Raw genomic sequence first — 26,049 nt, 5'->3', positions numbered from 1 at the left:
TTATTCTTATCTTTCATTAAGAGAAAAGTACGTCCAGATATCATCCAGTCTTCCACTGGGCCTGACTGCAACAAATAATTAAATTGTTCTGCCATTCAATCATGTAGACTGGTTAGATGCTTTAACCAAAATCCATGTAGTTCATCTTTGCCAGGTGCACTCCAGTTTTTTAATTTTCTAGGTTGTGCACTGACCATTTCTTTAGTGATAATGACATTTTGCATTTGTTTTTGTTTCATTTCCGATTCTATTTCCTTAATCCACGAGGCATCTTTATTATGTTCAATAGGATTATCCCAGATTGACTTCCAAAATTTGAGTGTTTCTTTTTTCTGGTGAATAATTGTTGCATTTGTATTTCTCTGGAGAGACTGAAAGAATTGACGTTGGTTCTGTCAAAATTGCATATTTTGTACATATTGCTTTATTTATTTTAGAAATTATGGACTTTACAATTGTGTTATAAATAACTATTTTAATTTCCCAACGTTTCGATCTTCATATTAAGACCATCATCCAGAGTATATACAAATATACAAGGACAAGCTGAGTTACATTACACACAATAAGCTAAAGAAACAATGATTTGATCACGAGTTATTCTACTGGCATGACCTCTAGTGAAAAAATAACCCATGATCAAATCATTGTTTCTTTAGCTTATTGTGTGTAATGTAACTCAGCTTGTCCTTGTATATACTCCAGATGATGATCTTAATATGAAGATCTAAACATCAGGAAATTAAAATAGTTATTTATAGCACGGTTGTAAAGTCCATAATTTCTAAAATGAATGCTGATCACCGTGCAACATTAAAAGAAAGGATAATGGTTTATTCTTGTGTCATATCTTTTAATTTTCTGTGAGTTAAAAGAAAGGATAATGGTTTATTCTTGTGTCATATCTTTTAATTTTCTGTGCAGTCACTATAATTCTTTGGTTTAGCTGTTTGGAAACTTCAGCAATTGTTTGCCAAATTATATCTGTTAATCAGTTTGTTTTTTGATGTTTATTATTATTATATTATGATATTATTATTATTGTTGTTGTTGTTCTTGTAAGAAAACGTCCATGGTGTCCAAAAGCTCACAATGGGAGACCCAATTTATGCACACAATCTATCATACCTCTCTTTGAACTTATTAACAGACAATCATCATCGTCATCATCAACTTCCTGATATGCACCCTCAAGGGATGTTCAGGCTACTATGACAGCACTACATGAATAAGTATACATTATTATTAATCTCCTATCCACAATTTTCATCCAAATTAGTCTATTACTTGTGAGCACTCCAATAATGGCATATCCAACGTTTCGTGCTTCTAAGTCACTTCTGACTGAATCAATCTGCCCAGACCTTGGTTCCGGTGCATCTTTTTCCTGTAATCTTGGCACCAAATGCTGTTTTGATAATCTTTCCTCACCCATTCTATTCAAGTGGCCATACCACCATAGATTAGCACTGCTTATATATTCTTGAATGATAATAATGTCAAGTTCCTTTCTAGTATCTTCATTTTTAATATGATTCTGCCATTGATGCCCTAATTTTTCTCAGAACTCTCATATCCATAACTTAAACCTAGTTTGAACACTGTCTTGTATATTGCTAGATTGATGCTTTTGCTAATTTCCCTCTCTTGTTCTATTTAAATTTATTCAGCTGGCTATCCACAAAACCAGCTTTGCTTATTCTGTTGTCAATTCCCAGATTTGACTTCTCATCTTCACTAAAAACTATGCCTAAAAACGCTGAAATATTTTACTTGTTCTATAGGTTCTCCATTTAGAATGCAGTTCACGTGTTAAGTGTTTATGCCTATTTTCATAGTTTTGGTCTTTTTATTGATTTTCATGCCAAATTTGTTACAGCTGTTATTCAATTTAGTTAAAGAATCCTGGAGACCTGCACCAGATGTGTTTAACATTATCTGCATAAAGCAAAGAGCTAAGTTTGACATCTGCAATTCTAATACTAGGCTTAATGCCATCCTTATATGTGATGAATAAGAATGGAGATAATGTGCATCCTTGTCTTACCCTTGATTTTACATCAAACCATCTTCCTGTATTTCCTTCAATTCTAACTGCAGATTGACAACTTAAATATAAATGATGTATTGCTCTATATAATGTTCCTTTATTCCCTTTACTTCCTGTGAGGATTGAGAGCTCTAGATGTAATCATTTCATCAGAGGATGTGATTGTGAGAGGGGTTTTACACTTTCCTCCAGTTGCTGAAAGTAATCATGAATTTATTTGCCCCAAAATCATTGGAATAAGTGAAACATGGTTGAATAAAGATGATATTATAACAGGAATGGAAATGGAAGGATACAGCATTTTTCGAGAGGATAGAAAGAGCAAGAAGGGAGGGGTGGCATGCTGCTGATAATAGCAGAGGAATTAAGTCCACATAAGGTAGACGTGAAAGGGGGAAATAGTGGCAGTGGTTATGGGACAGTGTGGTGTACTGTGGAGGTTGAGAGGAAGACATATTTAGTTGGATGTTGTTATAGGCCTGGGAATGTGGAGGATGGTGATGAAGAAATGCATAAACAACTTGGATTAGTGAACAAAGGAAGGGTAATTATTACGGGGGATTTTAATTATGGCAGTATAGAAATGAAAAAAGAGCATTTGGGAATAAGGAAAATTAATTTCTCAAGCTCTTGTGAGATAACTATCTCAGACAGCACATAAAGGTGGGCACGCAAAGATCAAGAGTTCTAGATCTAATAATTTCATCACAGGATGTGATTATGAGAGGGGTTTCACACTTTCTTTTAGTTGCTGAAAGTGATCGTGACGTAATCACCTGTGTTCTGGCTGGTCATAAGCAGACTTTTGTAAGGAAAGGACATATGTGGAATTATAGGGCTGGTGATTATGGCAAACTTAGAAGACAGCTTGGAGCTATAACATGGAATGAGGAGTTGAGTGGTAAGGAAATAAATGCTGCATGGGAACTGACAAAGAAATACATAACAGCATCAAATCCTATTCTGAAGGCCAAAAAGTTAAATAAGATAGGTGTAAAATGAATGAATGTGGAGCTTAAGCATGAAATTTGGAAAAAAAAGTACTTTGAAAGAAGTACAAGATGAATAATGTGAACAAGATGATGAGAAAAAGGGCATTGTGGAGGCAGCATAAGAGAAGTGGAAGTAACCAATTTCATGAGGTCTACAAAGACCAGGCAAGGAGGGTGACTTGGTTGGTGAGAGTAGCTAAAGAGAGGTATGAACAGCAGTTAGCTAATGAAGCCAAAAAGAATCCTAGGGAGTTCTTTCGATATGTAGCCAGCAAAAGAAAGAATGATTGTGGAAGTATGATATTGATTGGAGGAAATGGTATAAAGACAGCTGTTACAGAATGTGTGGTGGAGATACTTAATGAGCAATTCATAAAGATCTTTCAATCTTGTGAATGTGACTTCATGGAGAGATTAAGAGCAGTTGATGATGGGGAGGAGAGACTGACTGTAAGTGAGCAAGAGGTGTACGGGGAGTTAAGTAAACTAGATGTAAATAAGGCTGTGGGACTTGATAATATATCACCGCGGATTCTGAAGGAATGTGCCAGAGAGTTGACACCTGCCTTGACATATTTTTTTAATACGAGTCTTGCACTTGGTCAAATTCCTAAAGAGTGGAAGGAGGGCAAGATTGTGCCACTTCATAAAGGAGGTGATTGAACTCAAGCATCAAACTATAGGCCTATCTGTGTGTCAGGTGTTGTGGTTAAGTTGTTGGATAAGCTTGTGAGAACTAGGATCCAGAGTTGGGTTGACAACAATGGTATAATCTTTGATGGACAGCATGGATTTGCTAAAGGGAGGTCATGTTTTAGTAATCTACTTACTTATTACAATAAAGTGACTGCTTCCTTGGACAGAGGAGAAGGATACACAGTAATATACTTGGATTTCGCAAAAGCTTTTGATAGAGTACCTCATGATAAGTTGACAGTCAAACGAGAGCAGATGGGGTTGGATATTAGATTAGTGCATTGGATTGGAGACTGGCTATCTGATAGGTATCAACAAGTTGTATATGGGGGTGCAATATCCAGGAAAAGGAAAGTCACTAGTGGAGTGCCTCAGGGATCTGTTTTAGGGCCATTACTATTTAACTTGTATATTAATGATATTGGCGAAGATTTGGATGGAGATATTCAGTTGTTTGCAGATGATGCAAAGTTGGGATGAACCATAAAGAGTAGTGAAAATGTTGTGGCCTTGCAAGAAGACTTGAATAAATTGAGTGATTGGGCAAGCAAATGGGAATGTGAGTTCAATATTGCAAAATGTAAGGTTTCAAAATTTGGAAATCAAAGATGGGATGCAGAATTTATGCTTGGTTGATAAGGTTGATATAGTTGATAAGGATCTAAAATTTAGGGGACACAACGCCAGAATTGTGAAGACAACACAAAGGCTTTTGGGAATGATGCGGAGGACTCTGACTTGTAGAAGTAGGGGGATTATTGTTCTGTTGTATAAGGCTTTGATTAGGCCACACATGGACTATTGTGCCCAGATTTGGTCACCTGGTTTTCAGAAGGATGAAGAGATGTTGGAAAGGGTCCAAAGGCGACTGACTAAGGTAGTTTCTGACCTATGGAATGTCAAGTATGAGGAAAGATTGAAAAGATGTAATTTGCAGAGTCTAGTGGAGAGAAGGAAGAGGGGAGATATGATAGCAACCTACAAGTTGGTAAGGGGTTGTTATAGGATCAATGGTGGAGAAGTTCTACAGAGAATAGTGGGAGATCAGGGGAGAACCAGAGGTCATCCCTGGAAACTGTATAAAGAAGGTGTGAGTAGGGGAGTGAGAGGCAGGTTTTTTTCGTGCAGAGTTGTGAGTGATTGGAATGCCTTGCCTGAGAGTGTGGTGTCTGCAAGGAGTTTGAATGTGTTTAAGACACAGTATGATGAGATATGTGTGAGATAAAAGGACCTCATAGATGAGTCTTTGACTCCATGAGGTCTTGTTTAATAATAATAATAATAATAATAATAATAATAATAATAGTACTAATCAGGCACATGAAGAGTATAAAGAACAAGCCAGAAGAGTGACTCGTTTAGTAAGGAAAACAAAAGTAGAGTATGAACAGAAATTGGCAAATCAGGCAAAGAAAAAACCCTAGATTTTTTTAGATATGTGGCAAGCAGAAGGAAGAATGATAATGGTAAGATGAAGTTAAGGGATGAAAGTGGTAGAATGGTAACTGCTGCAGAAGACATTCTTGAGGTATTCACTGATCAATTTAAAAGTGTGTTCCATCCTGATCAGGGTGGATTCATGAGGAACTTAAGTGTAGAGGACATAGGGGGATGGCTTAATTGTGAGTGAGCAGGAGGTATTTGAGGAAATAAATAAGATTGATGTCAATAAGACAGTAGGATTCAATGACATATCACCATGCATCTTATGGGAATGTTCCAGGGAAATGACAGTAGCATTGGCATGCCTGTTTAATAAGTCTTGCAACAACACAGGTTCCAAAGAGGAGTGGAAGGAGGGTAAAATTGTTCCACTGCATAAAGGTGGTGATAAGGCTGTAGCTTCAAATTATAGGCTGGTCTGTATATCTCAAGTGAAGGTACTTGAGAGATTGGTGAAAAGTAGGATACAGAAATGGGTTGATAATAACAGCATTCTCTGTGGTTTATCAGCATGGGTTTGTTAAAGGGAGATCATGTTTCACTAACTTACTCATGTACTATAATAAGGTGACAAATACCTTGGACAGAGGAGATGCATATACAGTGGTGTACTTAGATTTTGCAAAGGCTTTTGATAGACATCCACACAACAAGCTCGTAAATAAATTGAAACAGATGGGATTGGATAACAGACTTCTGAGTTGAATCAATGACTGGCTGTTGGATAGGTATCAGAATGTTATGCATGCAAGTGCAGTAAACTGAAAGAGGAAGTTCACTAGTGATGTGCTGCAATGGGGTCAGTTTTGGGGCCATTGTTGTTCAATTTGTATGTTAAAATATTGGAATTGGTTTAACTACTGATATGCAGCTATCTGTAGATGATGCAAAACTGCAGCAGATGTTATGGCCTTACAAGAGGACTTGAATAGATTACATGTATGGGTAGGTAAGTGGAACTATCAGTTCAATGTTGCAAAGTGTAAAGTTTTGAGATTTTGCAATGATGGGATGCAAAGTATACACTTGGTGGGGAAACTTTAAAGGAAGTAGAGGAGATGAGAGATCTAGGAGTGATGGTAGACAAGGACCTGAAATTTAGGGGCCCACAATGAACAAGTTGTTAAGATGTCACATCAGATAATGGCAATGATGCGGAGAACCCCTGACATGCAGAAATAGAGAGGTTATGATGCCATTGTATATGGTCTTGTTCAGTCATCATATGTAGATGATGTGTCCTCCATTTGGCCTCATGGCCCAGACACGTTAGACTCCTTCCTCGGTCATCTCAATAGCCTACATCCAAGAATCCAGTTTACTATGGAAAAGGAAAAGAACAAGTTTACCCTTCCTAGACACCTTAGTCATGCGCTGCCTAATGATACACTTGCCTTCACTGTATACAGAAAACCCACACACACAGGCAGATACATTCAAAAATTCTCCCACCACCACCACCCCTCACAACAATATGGCATCATTAAAACCCTTACCAAGAGAGCCCACAATCTTTGTTCCAGTGGAACCGCCCTCACTACTGAGCTTAACCACATACACAGAACTTTCCTCTCCAATGGCTACAGCGAACACAGTATCAAAAAAATAATCAATTCCTCCCCATTCCCCATCCCTCTCGTCAACAAGATTTTAAAAATGCCATCACCATACCCTACATCCGAGGCACTTCGGAAAAAATAGCCAAGATTCTAAAAAAGTATAACCTACACACAGCATATAAGTCCTACTGCAAACTTGCTACCCTTATCCGTTCTACAAAAGATCAGCTCCCTCCTCTCTCTCTGCCTGGAGTTTACAAAGTACCCTGTTCCTGTAAGCTTGTGTACTTTGGACAGACAGGCAGATCAGCATCCATCCATCTAGAGGAACACAAGTCTTACATCTTCAAACACAACTATGGCCATTCAGGCTTGGCTGACCATGTTTTGGACACCACCCACAGAGTATCATGGAAGAAAACCACCATGCTCCACCACAGCAAATTCAAGAAAGAGAGACTTTTCTTAGAAGCAGCAGCAGCTCTCAGAAACCAACCAAAATCTTAATAAATACGGTTGCATTAAGCTTCCGAAGATTTGGGAAACGCTCATCACCAGAGGTCCCACCTTACATTCCAGGCCACCTACTACCACCCCCTTAGAGGGCTCTCCACCTAGATAGGACTTTAGTGTTGGGTTGGGCTTAGTGTTGTAAGTTTTTGTGTGCATGTTACATTAATTGTTCCTTTCTTTTAGGCACAGAAAAAGCAATGCTTAGGGAACAGATCCAAACAGCCCGCCGAAACCTAGCTACAACACAAAATCTAGTTTCTGAATTACAATTAGAACTATCGAACTATGTTAACCAAGACATTCTACAAACACTTGAAAGAATTACTGACAATTCGGCCAAGCATACCCTGGAAAAGAACAAAGAAAAACTCGAGAAAAAATTCCACAGGTTGAAACAACGGCAAAATATGGCGGCCAATCAGAGGACTTCCTCCCCGAGAAACAACAATGAACAACAAACAAGGGAGGCAAGGAGCGACCAACCAGCGACAAGCAAGAACCATGTGATCAACTTATCAAGCCACACCCTGAACAACGGCGAACTCACGCTGCTGAATAAAGGACTGAACTACGCAATAGCGCCTAAAAAGGTAAACAAATTAGATTTTATCTACCACATTGAAAGAGGCATCAGATCCCTACCTAGCAGACAAAATACGACTAGAAACCAGTAATGTCCTAAATACCAAGAAAACCATACAGAATAACCTGACTAAAACAGAATTAGCAGCAATTAAATCGTTAAAAGCCAAACAAAACATAATAATAACGAAAGCTGATAAAGGCAGTGCCACTGTTGTCCTTGACAGGTCAACATACATACTGCAAATGAACCAACTAGTAGCCGATAACAACACATATAAAATGGTAAATTATAACCCAACAAAGAGGATAAAGGACAAAACAGAAAAACTGTTAAAGTCCGTCACTTCTTGGCCACCAGACACAGTTAAAAAACTCAAACTCCCACTACGCCCGCCCCCCCCCCAGAATATATGGGGTTCCGAAAATACACAAACAAAATGTGCCCCTTCGACCAATAGTGGAAGGAATAGACAGTCCCAATTACCACCTAGCCAAGAAATTAGCGGCAACACTCAAGGAGTTGGTAGGTCATTCCCCCTCCTACGTAAAAAACACACAACACTTTATAAACATAATCAAAAACATAACACTCGACAAAGACGACTTATTAGTCAGTTTTGACGTTTCTGCCCTTTTCACTAATGTCCCCATCAATGACACAATTCTCCTACTACAGAACAAATTTCCACCCGACATTACGGCCCTCTTTGCCCACGTACTAAAGTCCGGTTACTTCATGTGGCAAAACAAATTCTACCTACAAAAGGAAGGTACGGCCATGGGCTCACCATTATCTCCCCCAATCGCGAACTTCTACATGGAAACCTTTGAGCAAAGGGCTCTTGATTCCGCCACGCTTCGACCGACAATCTGGCTCAGATACGTTGACGACGTGTTCGCGATCTGGCCGCACGGTCGACAAACGCTAAACACATTCCTCAGCCACCTAAACAAACAACACGAACGCATACAATTTACCATCGAAATCGAAAACCAAAATTCGCTCCCGACACACTAGTTACACGTCTTCCTTCAGGCAATCTATCCTTCACGGTCTACTGAAAACCGACACACACGGGCCAATACATACATGCGAATTCATATCACCACCCAGCACAAAAATATGGAGTCATAAACACCCTTAAAAACAGAGCCACAACTATTTGCTCTAACCAGCAGGCCCTGAAACAAGAACTAAAAATCATTAGTGACACATTCATAAACAATGGCTATAACAAAAATACTGTCAATAAAATACTCTATAAAACCACAACAAAAACGAATCTAGACTACAGTAAAACCATAGCCATCCCATACATTAAAGGGTTATCAGAAAAAATCAACAGAATCCTACAACATTATAACCTTAATGCCACCTTTAAACCACCCACTAAACTTAAAACCATATTAAGCTCCTCTAAGGACCCTCTCCTCCCATTAGCACATCCTGGAGTCTATTGCATCCGCTGCACCTGTAACTTACCGTACATTGGTGAAACAGGACGGACAATCCCTATACGCAAAAAAGAACACATTAGACACATTAAATACAACCATTATGGTGAAGCAGGCCTCTCAGACCACGCACTCAACACCTTACACCAAATCAACTGGAAAAGCACCTGCTCCTTACACCGTACAAAAACATGGTACAAAAGAAAATTTAAAGAATCCTGTGAAATCCTGATAAACCACCCAAATATCAACAATAAAGATGGTATGAAAATTCCAAGGATCTGGATGGCACACATTCAGCCAACCTAATTTGAAAGATTCAACACAAGTCAGGACTCTAGCCAATCTGCTATTATTAGAAACCATTCCACTCCAACTGGCTGGAATGATGTTAATATAATGTTAATATATGTATATAGTGGACAACACAAATAATAGGACTTTAGCGTTGATGTATAATTTTTTTTTTTTTTTTTTTTTTCACCAGAGGTCAGGCCAACAATTGTGGTAGCGGTTAGTCAGTGTCTTTAACGAACCAGTATGATTGTAGTATAGCTTGTTTCCTGTGTATATTTGTACGCTCCAGAAGATGACCTTAACATAAAGGTCGAAACGTTGAATTGTAAAATTTTAGTAATAGTAAACTAAAGTTTTTATTCAAACACGGTAGTTGTCTCCATAATTTCCAAAAATGCATTACATTAATTGTTTTTGTAATCCCCGTAGATGTCCTAGTGACTAGGACGAAATATAGGAAGTATTAAATTCTAATTTAATTCTTTTTGAGTGTTGTAAAAAATCCATTAAACCTCCAACATAATGTCCTCACAGCACTTAAGCCTCTACACAAGAGCTCTCAAAATTAGCTGAACAGCCTGACACAGTGGACAGCTTAGTGAACATCAGTAGGACTGCACTGGAAGTATTTGAAGACAAATGATATATATGAGTGATGGAAGATTTAATGTTCAGGAGATATATACTGTAAAGTAGTGTAGACAGCATGCACAGATTAACTGTGCAACTTTGCTGCATAACATATTTGAATCAGACTTGTACGTTGTGACTTGACCTTCATTTTACAGATGGAGAAAATGATGAAATTGAAAAAATTTAAATTCCAGAAGATAGTCAAAACACATTATGCTAATTTAGGTGAGCTATGGATTTGTGACTTCAATTATTTAAGTATGAATTAAAATATGAATAATAATTTAATGAATAGTGCTTATTTAAGATTTACAATCACATTTTTTCCAAACATATAAGTAACTTACACAGAATCAGATGTCCTCCATCTTCACCAAAGAAAGTGCCTTCTTCAACCTTATTAGAACAAGCGGTAACATTGGCAGACAGAGAAAGATCTGTTAACAGTTCATTTTTAACTCTAATGTTCCGCATACATCCAGGAAATGAGTGAATAACCCCCTAAAAAAAACAAAAAAAAACGTGTATGTATATTTCATACATATAAAGATATTTATATGTATATTTTATTAGATAATACAGATTTTTCTGAATGCTTGGATTAGAGAAATGATAATCAGTTTTTTCACATACATATTTTTTACCATTAGAATACTTAATACATTCTGTATAAAAGCTGTGGTATTTGCTTTTTTTTTTTTAAATGATTAACCTCTAAGTAATCTACAAATTATTTTTAAGTCACACTTTTTATAGAAAAGAAAAGAAAAAAAAATCATTCTTTCAGACTAGAGAGAGAAGTTTGGGCATGATATAAGCAGTAGGAGAGAGGGAATGAGAGAGAGGTTTGGGAATGATAAAAGAGGAGAGCACAGAAGTAGTAGGAGAGAGGGAATGAGAGAGAGAGGTTTGGGAATGATAGAGGAGAGGAGAATGGAAACAGTCAGAGAGAGGAAATGTGAAGGAGTGCTGGAACCAGGGATAGAGTGATGCCAGGACTGCAGGTAAGTAGGGTAACACAGAGAGAAAGGGTTAGAGGAGGGAGAGAGAGAGAGAGAGAGAGAGAGAGAGAGAGAGAGAGAGAGAGAGAGAGAAAGTGAGGGATGCAGGGGAGCGATGTGTGGAGACTCAATGATCTCAGGTGTGCAAGATAGGATACCAGAGGTGTGTTTGCCTGGAGGGATGATAGAAAATGTCACTATGACAATTAAGAGGGGTGAAAGGATGGATGAAATGAATGTAATGGTGAGCACGAATGACTTGAGAGGCAATGTAAATCGGGCAGCAAGAGATCTGAGATTCTTGCTTGAGGTTGTTCAAAAAAAACACAGAGAGGAAAGATTGTGTGTGTTGCCTAGGTATGATAGTGAGGAGTTGAGCAGAAGAGCAATAATACTGAATAGCATAACAGCCAGAATGTGTCAGAAGAGAGGATTGGAATATGTGGATGCTTGGAGGGTACTGGAGGACAGAGGGGAACTGTATGCGAGAGACTGCTTGCATCTGAATGAGGAAGGACGAAGGCATCTGGAGAGACTGCTGTTTTCTGAATGAGTCAGTGCGTCAATGCAGGGAAACTAGAATTCCCAGGGTGGATGGTAGTAGGGGTGGCCTCTTGTGGGAATGGGTGCTTGGGGGAAGGGGGACGACATCAGGTAACACTGAGTCCAGTGGGGTTGAAAGAGGACAATGATAGGTATAGAAGCAGTGACATTTTTATGCTCTATGCCAGTGGCTCTTAACTTTTTCGAAGTTGCGGAATGCTTTTGATTATAAGAAAAATTTGGGGAACACCAAAAAGCATTAGAGTCATAAAACTAACAATAAAAATATTCATGGACTTGCCTTTTATAAAAATGGAACTTAATTTTAATGTGATACTTGAGCTTGTTGGCTTTTGAAGATTTCAACAATATCAGGTCTAAGATGTGTCTATCTCTTGGTCTATATTAGTAAGTCTTTCATGCTTTTTAGTTTCTATATGGGTTAATATTAAGAAACCGAGCTCACACAAATATGATGTTGAAAACTTTGACAACATTTCAGTGCCCTTGTTGAGAGAGCTGGGTATTCAGCTTGGACAAAAATCCAAAATTCCTCAAGAGTTACTTCAGGGAATTTTATTTTTAGAGTAAGATCTGTTGACAATAACTAATTGTTCTTCTTCTTCTAACGAAAATTCACAACTCAATGTATTAACTGTGGCAAATGGATTTCGTATCCAATCATAATTATATGTATTTAAGGAAGGAAAGTAACTTGAAATCTTTTCTTCCAATAAATTTAAAATATAACGGAAACAATTCGACATTTTTCTTATGGAGCGAAGGAAACATATCTACTGTATTTTTTTCTGATATGATGTTTTTCCAAAGAGATACGTTTTACTGAAAAGCTGACAATTTGTCAGTGGATGTCAAAATATTTTCATTTTTCCCTTGGATACTTGTATTAACGCTATTTAAGTAATTAAAAATATCGGCTAAATATGACATTTTAGCACACCAAATATCATTTTGAAGACATTTTACAAGAGCATCTGTACCTTCATTTTTTTAAAAAAAAGGCCAATAATTCATTCTTAGTTCTAAAATTCGGGATAGCACTTTACCCCTGGATAACAACATTATTTCAGTGTGCAAAAGCAAATATTCATACTTGGCTTCCATAGATATGCAAAGTTTTAAAAAGGCGTGCTTTTAAAGGTCTTGACTTGATGTAATTTATCATAATTACAACTTGGTCTAGTACAGGTTTTAATATTGGCGGTAATGTTTTTGAAACTAGGGATTCTCTGTGCAAAAAAACAGTGCATAAATACAATATTTGGGTTTATTTTCTTTGCAAGGATAACAAATCCTTTAATAGAGCCTACCGGTAACCTATAAATGATAGAATGAGTATCTGAAATAGGTTACCTACCGGTAACCTATTTCAGATACTCCTGGCATTAGTATAGAGCAGTGGTTCTTAACCAGTGTTCTGCAAACTGGTTATTCTGTTGGTTTAGAAGTCAATGAGCATAACAATCTTCAGTTGTTAGGATCAGAGCAGCTAATTACACTCAGAACTGTGCATCTGACATCTTTCACCAGAGGAACACTAATAACCAGTTTGCGGAACACTGGTTAAGAACCACTGCTCTATACTAATGCCAGGAGTATCTGAAATAAAGGAGATGAATTGGTGGCACTGATAGCATCAGCCTGGCCAAAGATTATTGGGATCTCTGAGATGTGGTTGAGGGAGGATGATATAATAATAGGAATTGAAGTGGCAGGGTATAGCATTTTTCGGCAGGATAGGAAAGGAAAACGTGGTGGTGGAGTACTGCTTATGATAAGTGATGACTATGAAGAGTGGAGGCTTTGAAAGGCAGTGACACTAATGGTTTTAAAAGCATATGGTGTGAGGTAGAAGTGGCTAAGACAGGATATTTAGTGGGGTGTTGTTATAAACCAGGAAGCACAGTGGGTGGGGAGCAGGAGATGTTTAGGCACTTGAGCTTGGCAAGTGCCTGAATAATAATAATAATAATTTATTTATTTATTTTATTATTTTTAAATTTAATTATTTAGTTATTTAATTATTAAATAATAATTATTTAATTATTCAATTATATGTAGGAAAGATTTGCTGCTTTATAAAGTACTATTCTCCCACAAGGGGGAAAGACGTAGACCATCGGATCTGTTTAGGTTAGGGGAGTGAAGTAATGTTTCACATGTTTCTTTGTATAGCTGTTCCATTAGGAACCGACTTTTGTGAATGACTCTTGTCTTGTTCCGCTTAACTCTATGTCTGGTGTTGATGGCATGTTCTGTAATTCCAGACTGTTTGGGTTCAAGGTACTGGACGTACGACTGGTGTTCTTCTAACTGGACATGAGCAGATCTTCCTGTTTGTGCGAAATACGATAATCCACACAAGCAGGGAATCTGGTAGACACCTGGATAGCTGAGATGTGGGAGACATTAGGAATGTCTCCCTTTGGAGACATTAGGAATGTGAAGATTTTTCTAATAGGTCAAAAAGCCACACAGATATTTAGTGGTTTTAGCACCTTAGCTATGCATTCACTAACCCCGTGTACATAGGGGATAGGTATACGTGCAGGTTCTTCTGTACTTGAAGAGGATGCTGGAGCATGACTACTTAAGGCTCTTTTTATGAAGGACTTCTTATATCCATTGGATATGAAGGAAGCATTAATATACTGTAATTCTTTTTTGTAAAAGTTCTGAAGAACAAAAGGAGTTAGCTCTATGAACTAGTGTTTTTATAGTACCTGCCTTTTGGCTGGAATGGTGATGTGATTCAGAGTGGATGTACCTGAATGAGTCTCTTTCCTATAGACTGTGAATTGTAGATAACCATCTGGTTGGCAAAGAATCAAGAGGTCTAGAAAGGCTAACTGCTTATTTACTTCTACTTCTCGGGTGAACTGGATCCTTGGATGAAGTTCCTCCTTCATATCCAATGGCTATAAGAAGTCCTTCATAAAAAGAGCTTTAAGTAGTCATGCTCCAGCATCCTCTTCAAGTACAGAACTTTATAAAGTACTTTATAAAGCAGCAAATCTTTCCTAACATATAATTGTATACACATATATATATATATTTATAAAATAAAAAAAAATGTTTTTTTTAAATTATTATAATTGAATAATTAAATAATTATTATTTAATAATTAAATAACTAAATAATTAAATTTAAAAAAAATAAAAATAAATAAAAAAATTAAAATTTTAGGAAATTTAACCTTAGCTACTTAGGTGGTGGTTTGTGAATATAACAGTTATTGTTTAATTAGCCTTATAAGAGGGTGCACAAGGTCTATTTTTCAGAGGGAGGATAAACTGTAATAGATGCTTTGAATATGAAAAGTAAGCATGTCAGGGAGTAAGTCGTGGTGGTAGTATGAACTAATGATTTGGCTGCCTAGAGACAATGTGAGGATGGATATCAGCAAATTACTGAGTAGAGCAAAAGATAACAGCATGATAGGAAGCATGGTTTGTATGTTATCTAGGTATGATAATGAAGAGTTCAGATGAAAACTGCGAATGGCATACTAGAGGCTGATGATATGAAAGGGGTGGGCAGTTTGTTGTTGTGTAAAATGGAACTGCATAGAAGAGATGGACTGCATTTAAGTGGGTTTGGTGTGATTCCACTAGAGAGAGAGAGAGAGAGAGAGAGAGAGAGAGAGAGAGACTGTTGCTAGAAGGGAGTGTAATTGAATGATGTGAACAAGGAATAAGAGGAAGCCTAAAGTGATGTGAATGAGCAGGACAGTGGATCAGGTTAGACTGAAGTGTCTGTCAGTGGGTGAAGTGTAGTGTGAGAGATAAAAATGTGAGAATAGGAATTCAAGCTGAACAAGAAAGCAGGGTGTGAGGGGAGTGAATTCTGGAAGTGGTAAAGAATGCATGTATGGAAATGGTCAGCATAGGGATGGGATGAATTGAGATACATGGGGGGAGTTGAATCTGTGGGGAGATACATGAGGGTAAAGGGTTACACGGTGATCAGTTTACACAAATTATGGACTCTACAACTGTGTTATGTATAATTATTTTAATTTCCCCACATTTCTACCTTCATATTAAGGTCAGCATCTGGAGTATACACATATATATGTTACGGTTAAAGTGATAAATCCGGTTATTATTAATAATTACCGGTTAAAGTGAATAATTCCTAGAGGAGTCTGGTAAATGTAATAAAAACATGTTAATATGTTTTAATATAGGTTTTCATTCTCAATAAAAATTATAACAGCTTAGGTTAGGTTAGGTTAGTTTATGATGAAAAAAGTAAGGAAAGTACTTCTTTTGCACTCAATGAAATCAGCAATCATTATAACCTAACCTAAAACCTGGATGTCGTATGTCGAACCAGAGTGTAGTCGTAGTTTGTCGTGGGCAGATTAATGGATATGGATGAAAGATAAACGTTGTTGTGGGCCGAGCTTAATGATTGCTGGCAGATAAATGGGGATAACAAATAAAAGTTGTTGTCGGCAGATGAATGAGGACGATAGATAAATCAGAGAGGAACTGATCAATGTTTTTCTCCATTGATGAGGAAAGAGGTAGAGCAATGACGTTTATCTATCATCCCCATTCATCTGCCCACAACAACTTTTATTTGTTATCCCCATTTATCTGCTAGCAATCATTGAGTTCGGCCCACAACAACGTTTATCTTTAATCCCATTAATCTGCCTACACCAAACTACCGACATGCGCTATCCAGGTTAGTTTAGGTTAAGTTAGGTTAGTTTATAATGATTTCTGATTTCATTGAGTGCAAAAGAAGTACTTTCCTTACTTTTTTCATTATAAACTAACCTAACCTAAGCTGTTATAATTTCTATTGAGAATGAAAGCCTATATATAAAACCTATAAACATGTTTTTATTACATTTACCAGACTCCTCTAGGAATTATTCACTTTAACCACTTAAAGTGATTAATTGTCGTAAATTATTCACTTTAACTGGTAATTATTAATAATAACCGGATTGATCACTTTAACCATAGCATATATACAGAGACAAGCTAAATTACATTTCACATAGAATACTGAAGAGACAATGATTTGATCAATGGTTATTCTAATGGCCTAACCTCTAGTGAAAATAAAATAAAATTACAATAAATAAATGAAATAAAATAAATTAACTACATCAAAGCTATATTCTATTTAAGACAACATCAGAAAAACATTCTTTCATATAGATAGTTTTGTTACAGTAAAAATGATGTCCTAATTTAACATGGGAATTGTTATATTAGATTTAGGATCCTGGATTACCTATGGTCCTATTTATAATTAATTCTTAGGGAGAAAGGTTAAGTGGGTAGAATATGTGCCTTCCATATGCTTGGGATTTTTAGACCATCATTATTGTTAAGATTAGGGTGATCTCACAGACCTCCTTAAATTTAAGTTCATACCATGTTTTGGTGTGATGTAAACAACAGGTGCTTTTCCAGTCAGTTCTATGTAAAGTGTTCAGGGCATGATCCAAAAGACCAGCTTGACCATAGTTATTATATTTAATGTGTCGTTTATGTTCCTTTTTTTCTGATAAGAATTGTGCATCCTGTTTCCCCTATATAGGACAAATTACAGGAACAATGAATATAGTATACTCCAGGGTGAGGCCAATGGAGGGAGTGGATCCTTTGACGAGTTGAGTAAGTGTTTTAATTTGCTATCTGGCTCCATGGCTGCCAGACACTTTCCTCAGCCACCTAAACAAATAACACAAATGCATACAATTCACAACTGAGATTGAAAAGCAGAACACACTTCCATTTCTAGATATACTTGTCACACGTCTTCCTTCTGGCAGTTTTTCCTCCACTGTTTACCAGAAACCAACACATATGGGCCAATATATACACAAAAACTCCTACCACACCCAACATAAAAACTAGGGGTCATTAATACACTAAAAACAGGACTTTGATGATTTGCTCCAATGAACAAGCACTGAAAGATGAATTAAAAGTTATCAGTGATACCTTTCTAAAAATGTTACAGCCAAAATACTATCAAAAATGATGTACAAGACCTCACTTAAAAACAAAAATAAACAAGAATACAATAAAACTGTAACCATTCCATACATTAAAGAGATATCAGACAAAATAAACAGAATACTACAAAAATACAACCTTAAAGCCGCCTTTAAACCTCTTGCAAAGTTAAAGAACTTACTCAACACATCCAAGGATCCACTCCCTCTGTTGGCCCACCCTGGAGTATACCGTATTCATTGCTCCTGTAATTTGCCCTATATAGGGGAAACAGGACGCACAATTCAAAAAAAGGAACATTAACGACACATTAAATATAGTAACTATGGTCAAGCTGGTCTTTCTGATCATGTTCTGAACACTTTACAGGAGCAATAACAAGACTGGAAAATCACCTGTTGTTAACATCACACCAAAACATGGTATGAACTTAAATTTAAGGAGGTCTGTGAGATTCTTATCAATCACCCTAATCTTAACAATTATGATGGTCTAAAAATCCCAAGCATATGGAAGGCACATATTCTACCCACTTAATCTTTCTCCCTAAGAGTTAATTATAAATAGGACCATAGGTAATCCAGGATCCTAAATCTAATATAACAATTCCCATGTTAAATTAGGACATCATTTTTACTGTAACAAAACTATCTATATGAAAGAATGTTTTTCTGATGTTGTCTTAAATAGAATATAGCTTTGATGTAGTTAATTTATTTTATTTCATTTTATTTTCACTAGAGGTCAGGCTAGTAGAATAACTGTTGATCAAATCATTGTCTCTTCAGCATATGTGAAATGTATATATGTGTTTACTCCAGATGATGACATTAATATGAAGGTCGAAATGTTGGGAAATTATTATTATTATTTGTCACCTCCAGGGAGTCCAAAGACTCATCAAGGGAGGGCATCCACTCTACAACTCTGCTTCCACCACTCACAACCCACCAACTGACCACAACTACACCAATGCCATCTACCGCTGACCACCACTAGTATTTCCACAGGCAATCACAAACATCCATGCCCACGGCAGGATTCGAACCTGCAGCCTATTGACTGGAGAGCAGACACGCTAACCACTAGGCCAGCTAAGCTTATGCACCAATATATTAACTGAATAGTCAAAATCTTCACCTGAGCTTCTATTTTGCATATGTTATATGCTTCATTTGAAATAAATATATCACCTTCAATTCTCACTATTCTTAAATTGGCCTGAGATAAGTGCACACTGTAAAGAAGGAAATAAAAATCATCACAATAATTCCATAGTTAATGAAACGGAGTAAGAAAACCAATTTTACTGTCAGCCGTAATGAAGACATTTATCTTAAGTTCATAATCATTTATTCACTTATTTTTTGAAGCACACAACTATGACAAAGTTCTTTCATTAAAACAAATACACGTCATCTTCGTTTTCAACGTGATTTTATTTTATTTTCACTAGAGGTCAGGCTAGTAGAATAACCGTTGATCAAATCATTGTTTCTTCAGCATACGTGAAATGTAATTTAGCTTGTCTCTGTATATATATATATATATATATATGTGTATACTCCAGATGATGACCTTAATATGAAGGTCGAAATGTTAGGAAATTAAAATAATTATTTATAACACGGTTGTATAGTCCATAGTTTGTGTAAAATGAAAGGAGGTGAGCAGGTGTGGATAAGTTGCAGATACAGGATGACATGGGTAGGACTGGTTATAGACCAAGTAATAAATTGCTGTGCTTATTTATGAATGCCAGGGTTATCAGAAATAAGAGAGATGAAATTATTGCACTGACTGAGATGGAATAAGTGAAATATAATTGGATGTGAATAATCCTAAGGGTATGATGTTTTTCATGAGGATAGGAATGGAAAAAAGGAAGGAGAATGCTGCTGATGGTGGCAGGGGGTATATGTCGATATAAGGTTAAGATAAGAGGCATAAATAGTGGCAGTAGTTTTGAAGCAGTATGGTGTGGGAGACGTCAGAAAATTAAAATAATTATTTATAACACGGTTGTAGAGTCCATAGTTTGTGTAAAATTAAAGAAGGTGAGCAGATATGAGCAGGTGTGGATAAGCTGCAGATACAGGGTGACATGGGTAGGACTGGTTATAGAAATAGGATAATATTTAGTTGGGTGTTAGGCCAAGGAATGTGGAGAGAGGAGGTAAAGAAATGTATAGGCAAATTTGCTAAGCAAATAAGAGAAGGGTGATTTTAATTATAGTAATAATGATTGGAATGAAAACATGGAATTAGGGAATATGGAGAATGAATTTCTTGAGTTCTTATGAAACACTGTCTTAGGCAATATGTAACAAAGGGCACAAGAGAGTTGAGAGTCTTATATTAGATCATATCATCAGAAAATAAGATTATGAATGTGGTGTCTAATTTTCTTCCGGCTGGCATGAGTAACCATTAGGTTTTTCTTGGCAGCCTACATATATTAGGAAGGCACTTGACATTGTTAGAATTCAGGAATGTGGGAAGAGAATTAATCTCAGGTGGTATGGTCACTTAAATGAAAGGAAAAGTTAGCCAAACAAGTATTTGATACCACAATGTGAGAAAAAGACCCCAGAGAAAGATTAAAATCTAGATTGATTGACATTTAGAACAGACTAATTTGGAGGAAAATTATTAATAGGAAGTTTATGTTCTTGCATGCCCACTGAAGGTAAATATCAGGAATTTGATGAAGATGTTCTGCATAGATGATTTTCTTTGCCCATTGTGAAACTACCATCCTGCTTATCAAGGCTTTAGAAACAAAGTAGCGTAATCTGTGAAGTAGAGTTCATCTGTGAACTCTACTTCACAGATTATGTAATCCTTTGCCTAGTCATGCTAATGTACTATAAGTTTGGGTTTCTTTCATCAAAAAAAAAAAATTAACAATAGACAAAGTAAACAAATCCAACAATACTTTTTGTTGTGTATACTAGGGATTGTTCTGAGGTGGTTATAAAATATTATGCCATATATTCTCTTTAACTGGCTTTTAATTTTATGACTAATTTTTTACCTAACCATCTGTTTTATAGTATACTTGATCTGATAACCATATTTCTAACTGGTATATTTCTTTAAAGTTTATTACATAATTGTTTTTATAAGTGATAATTACAATTAAGAAATAATGTAATTAATTATATATTATAATTAATATAATTAATAATTTAACAAAAACACCAACTTACAGAAATAAGTAAATCACATTGTAAAATGAAAGCACCAAAGAGCAAGCGTGACATATAGGCTGCATTCAACAACTAATTAGTAGTTGCTAATCAGTTGGTTGCTACTCTCTGAGTGTTGGATAGATACTTCACACATATGCATGCACGCTCGTGCACACACACACACACACACACACACACACACACACACACACACACACACACACACACACACACACACACACACACACACACACACACAAAGTAGAGTGAGCTCATTCAAACTTCATGCATCAAATATATCTGAAATTTAAATATCATTACCAACCTTCAAGTTATTCTTAGCATTTCGATCAATTGCTTCAGGTAAACCCCCTACATAAAATACTGGGTGGACATTCATTGAATTTGCTGAACCTCCGGATGTGCCTTGTATGGTTTCATCATCATCAATAATTAGAGTACCTGCCTGACCAACAAGTGAGAAATCAATCCTATGCCAATCACCATCATTATAGTTATTTTCTGAAGAGACTATGGCTGGTCCACTCCCACAGTTAAACACATAGAACACCTATCAATCAATGAAAATGAATCAGAAAACTTCATATAAAAATACTGAAAATAAGTTAGATATTTTTATAAAAAGATATACTATTAAATAATGACTAATAAAATAAAATGCACAGTTTACACTGTGTAAATTGTTACTTCTATCTGTGTAAAAGGAAATATATACATTTAACCAAGTTTTCCTGATATAAATCTAAGATATATATTAGTATAACCATCTGTGATAATGAGTACTATATCTTGCAAGTAGGGGAAAAAAGTTAAGAAATCATTTATACTGTAAAAACAATTCATTATTATTATTATGTAGTTATCTTCAGCAACACCAAGGTCTCACTGAGAGAAATCTACTCTGTCATATGACACAGGGAATTATTTAATTGTAGTTAAATTATGTTAAAGTTAAATAAAGTTAAAGATGTGGAAACAAGAGATAAACTATTATAGGGTTTTATTATTATTATTATTATTATTATTATTCAGGCCTCCATGGAGTCAAAAGACTCATCGTGGGAGGTCTTTGTTCCTAAGAAACACAAAGTCTATCAAGACTTATCGAGGGGAGGCCCCCCCCCTAAGAAACACAAAGTCTATCATACCACTCCTTGAACTCATTGACCGTTTACTTGCTCTCACCACTTCATCAGGCAATGCATTCCATGGTTCAACCACCCTCCATGCAAAAGAAACCACTCCTCACCCTCTTACTCACAGTTTCCTTTCGTAACTTCCAGGGATGGACTCTTGTCATCACTCCTTCCCGCTGTTCAACCAAACAAAAGAACTCCACGGTGTCAACCCTGTAACCACCTCTCAACAGTTGAAAAGTCTCAATCATATCACCTCTCCTTCTTCTATCCACCAAACTCTGCAATCCACATTCCCTCAGCCGATCCTCATAACTATCATTGTACAGTCCTGAAACCATCTTTGTTATCTGCCTTTGTACCCTTCCCACAGTTAATTTATTCCCTTCAAATCCTGGGGACCAAATCTGAGAACAATAATCCAAGTGTGGTCTGATCAGGGTCTTATACAACGGAATGATAACTCTTTAATCTATACAGGTCAGTGTCCTTCTCATTATTGCAGCAATCCTCTGTGTTACCTTCACCACCTTTGCAATATGTCCCCTAAATTTCAGGTTTCTATCAATCATCAATCCCAGATCTCTTGTCTCCTCTACTTCCTCCAGTATAACTCCTCTCATAGAGTATGCAGTGTCCCATCGATGTTTCCCAAACCTCAAGACCTTACATTTTGCTGCATTAAACCAAAACCCCCATTCATTTGCCCATCTATCTAGCTTATTCAAATCCTCTTGCAGGGCTGCCGCATCTGCACTATTACCAATAATCCTTCCCAGCTTCGCATCATCTGCAAACAACTGAACATCCTCCTGCAATCCACTGACAATGTCATTGATATAAAGGTTAAACAATATAGGTCCCAGCACTGAGCCCTGTGGGACCCCCACTTGTAACTCTCTGCTTCCTTGAAACTGCCCCACCATACACAACTCTCTGATACCTATCGGACAGCCAATCCTGAATCCAGTTGACCCATCTGACATCCAGACCCATGCGCTGCAACTTAAATATCAGCTTTCATGTGGCACTCTGTCAAATGCCTTCACTAAGTCTAAGAAAATGGCAGTATATGCCTTTCCCTCATCTAATGCTCTTGTAACTTTATCATAAAAGGCTAGCATATTGCAAAACAAGAGCGCCCCTTCACAAATCCATGCCGACTCTCACAGATAACATTACCCTCATCTGCTCAATGCTGTAAAACGGTCCTTCACTACTTTCTCCAAGATCTTACTAACTATTGATGACACACAAACTGGCCTATAATTACACTTCCAGTCTGCTACCGCCCTTATGTAATGGCACTATCTTATTTTCGTTCCATTCCATGGGCACCTTTCCCGCTGCTAGATTTTCATTGAAAAGAAAGGTCAAAGGCACTGTCAGTTTCCTAGCACATTCTCACAAAACTCATGGTGAAATACCATCCAGTCCCACAGCTTTACTGACATCCAGAGTACTCAGCATTTGAAACACACTCTCCTCCTGTACCTCTAAAACCTTGAACCTGCCCTATCCCTCTAGCTTTAAAACTGACTCCTTCAGGATGAAATATATCAATAAAGTGGTCACTGAACAATTCTACTATGTCCTCTGCATCAGTCACTCTATTCCCATATTTACCCCAGAATATCATTCTTCCACAGTCATTTCTCCTCCTACTGGCCACATATCTAAAAAATTCCCTAGGATTTTCTTTGGATCTTAGGGCTAATCTCCTCTCATATTCCAGTTTCGTCTTCCTTACCATACTAGTCACTCTTCTGGCCTGTGTCTTATACTCTTCATGCATCTTCTCTTCTGCTGTCTCGTTATATCTCTTCCACAGCCTCTTTTTTGCATGCAATTCCTGTTTAATATTGTTTGTCATCCACTTTACTCCAAATTGTGTCCTCTTGTTCACTCATGGTATACAACTTACCATTGCTGCTAACAAATATTCTTTCATAATTTCCCACAGAGTAATGATATCCCAGCCTTCCAATTCTTCCCTCCATGAAACTTCCCCAAGTTGACGTCTTAGACTATTATAATCACCTGCCTTATAATTCCACATACGTTCCTGTCTCTTTGAGACTCCTGCATGTCTATTCATTTTCCAAGTCAAAACCATATGGTCACTCTCTCCAACTGGTGGGAGAGATGTCATCTCAGTTATTATCAACTCTTCTGATGCTATAACCAAATCGAAAACTATTGAACCTCTTGTTCCCTCTATTACATGTTGCCTAAGACAATTGTCCCTCAAGAATTCTAGAAATTCCATTCCCTTATTGCTACTGCATCTTCCTCTTCCCAGTTTATACTACTGTAGTTAAAATCTCCCATAACAATCATTCTTCTTGCACTTGCCAAACTCAACAGTTTAAACATTTCCTGGTCTCGCCCTCTGTACTCCTGTGTCTGTAGCAACACTCCACTAAATATCCTGTCTTGCCCACCTCTACCTCACAAACCATATGCTTTCAAAATCATTAGTGTCACTGCCTTCCAAAGTCTCCATTCTTAGAGGACATAAGTCGTCACTTATCATAAGCAGTACTCCACCACCACGCTTTCCCTTCCTATCCTGCCAAAAAATGCTGTACCCAGCGACTTCTATTCCTGTTATTATATACTCTTCTATCAACCACGTCTCAGTGATCACAATAATTTTTGGCCAGGGTGATGCTATCTGCACCACCAATTCCTCTCCCTTATTCTGGATATTCCTGGCATTAGTATATAGCATATAAATGCCATTGTTTCTATACCCTGCATTATCCCTTCTAGACTTTCAAAGGTAGCACAGTAATTCCTGTATTGGTGGGAAGCCAGGTTAAAACATTAAAATGAAAAGATTTCTAATGGAATATATACAGAACAGTAATGAAAATGACTTTTTTTTTTTTTTTGCATAATTTGCATTTTTTCCCACTTAAAACATCTCATTTACTGTCAAGTTATTTGACCATGGGTAGCTGTGAACAAATTCATTACAGAAGTTTTATTTCCATTAGAGTTGGCACTTCCTCTAACTAAGCTGTATAATTTAAGCCTTAGTTCTGGGAATTTATCTGGGTAGTAGAAAGAGGTCATTTAGGTCAATCAGCATCTCAAAAGAGGTAGTTAAAATAATATTGGAGAAGTTCGTAACAGAAAATTCAAGAGTGAGTGCTGAATTATATAAAGGACATTCACATGATTCTGTGCAGAACAGATCTTCTTCTAGTAAGATGCTTACTTTTATAATAAAGTGACAATAGAGTTATATAAAGGAAATTGCTACTCATTGATACTGCTGGACTTTGCAAAGGCATATGACAGTACACTGCATGAAATCTGTCATAAATATTGGAGCAGATGTAGATATGAAGCTAGTGATTTGGGTAAGAAGGTAGCTGATGAACAAATATCAAAGACTGGTGTTTGGGTGGAGGAAGTTGAGTCTAGGAGAAGGTGAGTAATTAGTAGTGTAAAATATTCAGTTGTTTGCTGATGATGCAATGCTAGGAAGGCAATAGTCAATGAAAATAATACAGAGATCCTGCAGAGATGAAAAATATACTGGTAGTATGGGCAAAGAGGATAACATTTTCCAGTTTAACGTGGTCAAGTATAGGTTATGCACTTTGAGATGAAGCGACTGCAAGCAGTATACTACACTGCTAGAGGTGATTGCAGAGAGGGGCTTGAAGTTTAGATGTCATATTGCAAGGGTGGCCAAAACAGCACATCAGATTACATGGTTGTTGAAAAACACACTGACAAGCAGGAACAGGGAGATTATTTGAAGAAAGTGAAAACGCTTATATTTTTAAGTCTTTTCACTTATATTTTTATATCACTTATATTATGAGGTAAGGTGTTATCCTACCTTACCTCAGTCCTGAAGATATTTTTAGGCGCAAACTTTGTGTGCTCACACTTGAATAAACTA

General features: G+C 36.9%; 1 protein-coding gene across 1 annotated transcript in view; it reads right to left on the bottom strand.

The window, feature by feature from the left end:
* Nucleotides 1–26,049, bottom strand: part of LanA (laminin subunit alpha) — a 1,191,635-nt gene that overhangs the window by 32,975 nt on the left and 1,132,611 nt on the right. The window contains exons 58-59 of the mRNA XM_090391815.1: nt 21,296–21,541; nt 10,571–10,724 (exon numbers count right to left, since the gene is read on the bottom strand). Coding sequence (XP_090247941.1) covers nt 10,571–10,724; nt 21,296–21,541 — 400 coding nt within the window. The remainder of the gene's footprint in view (nt 1–10,570; nt 10,725–21,295; nt 21,542–26,049) is intronic.

Source organism: Typopeltis vanoorti, chromosome 4 (assembly GCF_054136105.1).
Source record: "Typopeltis vanoorti isolate ZY-2024b chromosome 4, IOZ_Tvanoo_1.0, whole genome shotgun sequence".
Taxonomy (NCBI): domain Eukaryota; kingdom Metazoa; phylum Arthropoda; class Arachnida; order Uropygi; family Thelyphonidae; genus Typopeltis; species Typopeltis vanoorti.
This window is presented reverse-complemented; position numbering and strand designations above follow the sequence as displayed.